General features: G+C 36.3%; 1 protein-coding gene across 2 annotated transcripts; it reads right to left on the reverse strand.

Moving 5' to 3' along the window:
- Positions 1-547: 547 nt before the first annotated feature.
- Positions 548-4,922, reverse strand: LOC110854597 (dehydrodolichyl diphosphate synthase complex subunit Dhdds). 2 transcript variants are annotated; one of them, XM_022103057.2, is made up of 6 exons: positions 4,597-4,914; positions 4,461-4,517; positions 3,503-3,664; positions 2,875-3,023; positions 1,942-2,264; positions 548-1,160 (listed from the first exon to the last, which is right to left on the reverse strand). In XM_022103057.2, exons 1-6 carry the CDS (start codon positions 4,713-4,715, stop codon positions 969-971), a joined length of 1,002 nt encoding a protein of 333 aa, XP_021958749.1. In that variant the 5' UTR covers positions 4,716-4,914; the 3' UTR covers positions 548-968. The 2 variants fall into 2 exon arrangements, with proteins under 2 accessions (XP_021958749.1, XP_035711246.1); XM_035855353.1 differs by having other exon boundaries at positions 1,103-1,237; positions 4,597-4,922.
- Positions 4,923-6,833: the final 1,911 nt, after the last annotated feature.

A 6,833-nucleotide genomic window follows, 5' to 3' on the forward strand; every position in this document is an offset into this window, starting at 1 on the left:
ACAAACATTTACGTATTCCTTGATCAACTTTTAGTAACTGCATGTCTACTTTTTCATATGCTTCGGTAAGAAATCATTACGATAATGGAATCATGTTTTTGTAGATACTGGATAAATATTTTTAGATGTCAATTATCACAAGGTTTTTTTCGAGTATACACCCAAAACAAAAATTGTCAAATCAACACCGCCCGTGTCAATGTATGACTTAACCGCCTTGGTTACAAATTGTGATTTCGAGTGGTGACGAAATTTTTCCGTCCGGTCGTAACATTATAACTACCGGTATCAAAATCATCATAACTCGGATGCAACATTCTAACCAAGGCTGTTAAGTCATATAGTGACACCGGCGGTGTTGATTTGACAAACTTTTTTTTTGAGTGTACATATGCATATTAATAGTAGATAAACACTGTTTTGAAGTATTTATATATTTCTCACAAGTATGATATGTACATATCTACATGAATACGGACCACTCCCTCATAGCAAATATGTATGTATGGTCGTTACCAGCGTGTTCCGACCCGGGGTTTTACTGGGCTAGGGTTTTACTAGGTTTTATTGGGTCGTAAATTAATAGAACCCAACAGTTTTTACTATGTTAAAGGGGTTTTACTGGGTTTTACTCGGGTTTCACTAGTTTTATCTAAAATCCAAATAGATAAATCAATAGAATCAATCTTCAGGTACTGATTTAACTTGAATTACTCTGATTAATATTCCGTAAATTTCTATATTTATTTCGAATTTATCAATATGGCCTAAAAATCACAATTTGAAGGTCAACTCGTAGTTTGATCATATTAGTGCTTTTCTGGGTGTTCCTGGCATTTTACATGGAAATTTTATTGTAAATCTCGATAAAATACATTAATTTAACAAATTGGTGTAACATTGTAAGTTGTATTATTTCACCCAAAGCATTGAGTAAAACCCGGGGCTTTCCGAACCCTGGTCGTTACTTAAAATTTTAAAACTTTCTGAAAAGCATCCAGCCATTGATTGTTCACGACGTACGGAATGCACGTTCCCTCCGGAGGGACATCCTTCTTGGCCATCCGTCCAATCCTCGTCCACATCTTTATGCGAGATTTGTCGAGGATTTCTTCAGATTTTCTAGCCTCCTCGGGTGACAGGGATGCCTTGGCCGAAATCTTTATACAATTCAACAAATGAAGAATCGCACGTATTCATTCACACATTAGAAATGCTGAGTGATCTAAATGGCACGCTAAAATTTGGGAAAAGCCCATAAATCTCCATTAGTTTTTAGATATTTTAAGATTGCAATTTTTCTTGATTATTCAACTCTAATATCAAAATTGATGACAGAATTCTTAAAAACGTTGAATTTCAGAGGCAAAACTTATGGAAGTTTAGGAATTTTTAAGATTTTTCATTTAAACCAGTGTGTGCAGAGCAAAAAGGCAAGCAATGCCTTTTTGCCTGCCTTTTTGCCCTTTTGCTAATTGGGGCGAGATGAGGCGAAAACCCTGCGATAAAAATAGTTTGAAAGTTATTCATTGCGCTTTTTAGACATTTCCCAACTGAGATCTTTAGCCCAAAATTTGATTAATTAACCTGATCACGATATAAAAAAATCATGAAAATATCTAGGGAAAAGTGTTCAACTAATTTGAAATATTGATGAAAGCCATAATCTTCGAGTACAATTTTAAAAACATTTTATAATTTCGTTAATACGTTATAAATGTATTGTGCGATAAGCAATCAGGTTCAATCGCCAAAAATCTAGCAAAAAGGCATCAAAAAGGGAAAAAGGCAAAAAGGCATCAAAAAGGCAATTAGGCATTGAAAAGGCGAAAAGGCACGAAGGAATAACAAAAAGGCTGCCTTTTTGCACACACTGGTTTAAACCACCCTGTATAAATGAACATCAAAGTTGCGGATGCGAATACCATCCTCTCTTCTCACCGGTTTGTGGATTAATTGCCTTCGGAACACTTGATATTTCCAGATTGCGTCCATGAATTGGTTGAAATTAAATTCCGGCCATGTTTCTGATGTAAAGTGAATGTAGGCCTGGCTCGCTTCCCACATCATAAAGTCAGAATATCTCTGATCGCCCCCTGACCGGATTAGGATGTCGATGGGACGCATATGAGCCGAATGTTGGGCCTGCTCGATCAAATACTCGTTCCAGCCGAGCGAGTTTTCTTCACTTTCCGAAGTTTTTGTCGGCGTCTCATCCTTCCATCCTGTGAAGGCTTGCAAACTTCGTAGAATCCCTTCCCGACCTACAAGTAATAGAACGTGGGACGTTGAAGGATATTAAATTAAGGACAAGATTGAGACCCTGTTCGTTCGGTGATTAACTACTACATAACAGGGCTGTCAAATCAGGTCCGAATTTCCAAATCCGGATTTCGGATTATCCGTTTTTCTAAATCCGGATTTAAATCCGGAGTTGAATTATTTATTGTTATCCTTAATTTCCTTGATATTTGAACGACTCGGATAGATGTTAGATAGTTGAGTTATTAAATTGAAGTGCAATCTCAGCTTTTCTAGAAGTTTCAAAATTTTCTGATCATGTGGGTAATATATTTCTCAGTTCATGAACTGAAAAAACGTTAAATTTCAAAAAAATTGAGTTTGATATGATGAACGAACCATATTTGGAATAAATATCATGCTGAATTTGGTTTAAATGTACACTGTTCGCAAAGATTTGTGTCTTTACATCGTTAATAAATATGAATCTGTAAGTAAGAAAGAGTGGTTTGAAAATAATTTCATAAACAAGTTTAATTGAAGGTTTACAGTTTCCCTTTCTCTCAATACTTAATAAACAAAAAGTTGTAAATGGAATTAAATATTTGTAAGATAGACTTATCTTTCTTTTACCTGTAAAAGCGAGGGCGACATTTAGCTTGTACGGCTTAAAGTCCTTGGTTATCTCCATCACGTTGGCTATGCGATTTTTTAACTTTTCCGGGCTGCGCTCCCAGTTTCCGATAAATTGGACGCACATGTCGGTATTTTTTCCAGATTTTCTTTCAAATGGGGAAATATAAATTTTACCTTATAGCTAAGATAAGTGTCGTTTTGTAAGAAATAGTTTAATTCGGGAGTGAGACAAAAGTCGTTCTGAAAAATCGTGGTCGTGGTGCTGGAGTAAGACAAGCGTCGTTTCTGGAAGGTCATTTATCTTCACAATCTTCTCTCCGTGGAGCAAAATCTGTTGGAATTGAGGGGATTTCTCCTATTCCAACCAAATGTTAAATTTGAACATTTTCTTCCCGAAATTTTGGATATTTCCCTATCTAACGAAATGTTAAATTTTTGAATTGTCAGTTTATTCGAGTTTTATTAAAAATCTTGAATTCCTCCTCCCACACAATGACCCCAACATACTTATAACGTCCCTGAATTAACCAATTTTCTTGTAGTCAATGATACTCGTTAAAGGGTTAAATATGTATGAATGTGAAGTCCACGTATTAAAAATAAAATAAAATAATTAAATACTTACACATCATTCATCGTGTCTTCTGACCGTCGAAATATGAGTTCCATCAAGTTATCCACTTCATCCTTGGTTCGCTTAAAATTTTCGGATGAAAAGACATAAATGGTGAGCTCCTTACATCCGATGGCTTTCCTCCATTCCTCCACCCCATCCAAAATGGTCGACCTGAATATTTATTAGACGGTTAAGACACTTTTTTTAGCGTCATTCTACATAGTCTACATAGCCCCCTGCCTGAGGGGGAGGGGCTGATCCTGGCGGAAAAAATAGCTAATGCTAAAGTACATATAATGACGAAGTTTCATGGTTTGGGGTACACCAGGTCTGAAATATGCGTGAGAATGGAAATCTGAAATTTTCCAAAATTCAACACAGCACAAGATTGGGATCTATAATGACGATAGATAGGAACAAACTCAAAAACTATTGTTGTCTCTAGGCCATCAGGGAGTTGTTACACACCAGACAAAGCATAATATTCTGGACCCTCTGGCGGAGACCTTTCCAACGGTGTGTTGGAATATCCCACTTGATGTGCTATATGAGAGTTGACCTTTCCCTACTTCCTACTAGGTCAAAATCGTGACCTTCGTTTTGAGAAGTAGAAAAACCCCTCCAAAAGTTTTGCAGGGAAAGAAATAAGGAAACTTTTGACGAAAACCGTTTTCAAAAATATTGACCCTCCTAAAAATCGCAGACGCGCGTAATTTATCCCACTTTAAGCTCCTCTCACTCCGCGAGGGGGTGGAGCAGAGAGGCCGGACTTGACTAGGACTCACAAAAATCAGCTCTATAAAGGCTGAGAATCTTATCCAAATTAAGTTGTAAGGGTGTGATATGATTCCGGTTTTCATTACTGTAACTCATTGCAAGTGGCGGCGGAGGTTGGGGGGACATTAGCATTCCGAGATAGGAACAGCTTATCAGATACACTGTAGATATAAATTAATTAACTCATTACCCTGCCTCATGACCATGCATAACTTTCAACCCTTTCGCCCTTGCAAAACGACGATTTCTGACAAAGAAAAAAATTCATTTATGAAAATTTGAATTTGAAAAATTTTTTTTTTGAAAAAGTGCCTTGCTTATATTACCCATCCATTATGATAGCCATATGATTCGGTGTGGGTCCCATTCGCGCCACGGATGTCGCCAAGATTTCGTAGAACGACATCTCGTAATGCTTCCTGCCTTGGGCTGCTGGGTTCTCCATTTGAAAATTTAATTTGCAAAATTTCGACGAAAAAAATTTAAAATTTCGTGGAAATTTGTGTTTATTTTCCACAATCTTAAGTGTGTTCAGGGCTGCGCAGGATGTACAATGGGAGGCTGGGAAGTGCGGTCTTGCCTATTTATACTGAGCAGGTGTTGTGGGTTGGTAATCTTTCGTCCGCACCTGCTCGTCCGTACACTCAAAATAAACTGGTGTCAATCCAGCGCGGTGTAGTCACATATAGACACCGCGCGGTGTTAATACGGGCAATTAACACCGCGTGGGGTCTATATGTGACTACACCGCGCTGGATTGATACCAGTTTATTTTAAGTGTACACTGTAAGTAATCTGGTAATAAACATTACCGAAAACACAAGTATATGACTCTACCAGAGTGGTTATGAAAAGTTGTACCGTGTCGTAATGGCTTGGTTATAAAGTTTTATCATCATAGTAACGAATTTTTACTACCGAGTAAAATATTATTACAAAATTTATTACAGAGAAATCATTACCTGCGTAACTTTACTGGATTGTTAAGAGTGCAGGCATTGGTCCATATATTTACTAATGTTTCTCATATTAGTTCGGGATTGGAAGTTTGGTACTTAAGGCTGGTAGAACATAGGGGTTAACAATGTCGGTGTCATGAAGTAAATGTTGGTTCATATTTGTCATTTCATGTCATAATTGTCATAAATGTCTGACACTGAAATTTTTTGTAAATGTCTGACAAATTTGACATTTATGACATAAGCATTACGAAATTCAGACCCTACAACTTCAATTTAAGCGCTATAACTTAGGTAAATAATATAGCAGGAAGAATGATTCGCAATTTTAGTTATATTTCTCATGAATTTTAAATTTGTCATCTAAGCGAATGCATATTTCTAACGAGTTCTAAAGCGTATTAAGAATCAATTAAGTATTATAAAATTCATGGCTCTGAAAATGTCATAAATGTCAAGAAATTTATGACATTGTCCGGATATGAGAATTTGTCATAAATGTCATGACATTTATGACATTTTCCGTATATGACGCACAAATATTACACAAGTAGAACCCTAGTAGAACATTAAAATGCATAGTCATATTATGCACAAAGTTTTATACCCATTAAATATTTTTGGAGGTTAGAGACTAACAATGAGGAGGTGCGAGGTGGTTATCATCGAATTTGTGCTCAGATTTATTTTTCAAAATTTCAAAATTTCAAAACTTGATATTTTTACGCCATTTTTGAATGCTAAACACGGTACTTTTAATAAGTTAACTTTTTTTAATGATTTCAGCGAATTTTTATAATTTCAGGGAAGTAATTCTGATGAAAAATTGGGTTTTGGTTTTGAAATCGGGTTAAAATTCGAAAAGTTTCAGCGTTTTTAAAAATTAGGAGCTTTATTGAATTTTATTTTTGAAATTTCCTCCACGAGAATAAACATGCGCATTCAGGAAGAAACAAAAATACGGGTCCACTTATTTTTGAAGGTGACCAATTTAAAATTAGATATCGCCGATAACCACCTCGCACCTCTTCGTTGTAAGTTGTTTGGGAACATTACAAAAACTGTTTTCCCAGCTCTTCGTCAAGCCAACTCTTGCGAAGACGTGATTTAGGAAGCCTAGATAAATATATTTAAATTCATATCAGCAGTGCAAGGAACCGCCTAGAATTATCCCTCCTTTAATGAGTATTATCGCCTACAAGAAAATCCATTAATTCGGGGACCTTATAACTATATTGTGGTCATGGTGTAGGAGGAGAAATTCAAGATTTCTAATAAAACTCTAACAATCTGAAAATACAATAACCTAACATTGCGTTACATTGGAAAATACCCAAATTTTCGGTAAGAAAATGTCCAACCTTAACATTTGGTTGGCATAGGAGAAATCCCATAAATTCCAACAGATTTTTCTCTGCGGAGAGAAAATTGTGAAAATAAATGACCTTCCAGAAACGACCTTTGTCCTACTCCCGCACCATGACCAGGATTTTTCAGGACGACTTTTTTATCTTACTCCCGAGTTTAACCTTTTCTAACCAAACGACAATTGCCTTATTTACATTGCAATGGGTTAACGGCATGATAGATGGCGCTACTTGTCT

Source organism: Folsomia candida, unplaced genomic scaffold, assembly GCF_002217175.1.
Source record: "Folsomia candida strain VU population unplaced genomic scaffold, ASM221717v1 Fcan01_Sc010, whole genome shotgun sequence".
Lineage (NCBI taxonomy): Eukaryota > Metazoa > Arthropoda > Collembola > Entomobryomorpha > Isotomidae > Folsomia > Folsomia candida.

What these genes read in the sequence shown, in the direction of transcription:
- LOC110854597 (XM_022103057.2), bottom strand. Translation starts at nt 4,715, where the DNA reads ATGGAGAACCCAGCAGCCCAAGGCAGGAAGCATTACGAGATGTCGTTC. An exon ending in ATGCATGGTCATGAGGCAGG is followed by an intron (nt 3,665 to 4,460) that starts GTAATGAGTTAA and finishes ATAAATATTCAG; the next exon opens with GTCGACCATTTTGGATGGGG. An exon ending in TGTCGCCCTCGCTTTTACAG is followed by an intron (nt 2,265 to 2,874) that starts GTAAAAGAAAGA and finishes TATTACTTGTAG; the next exon opens with GTCGGGAAGGGATTCTACGA.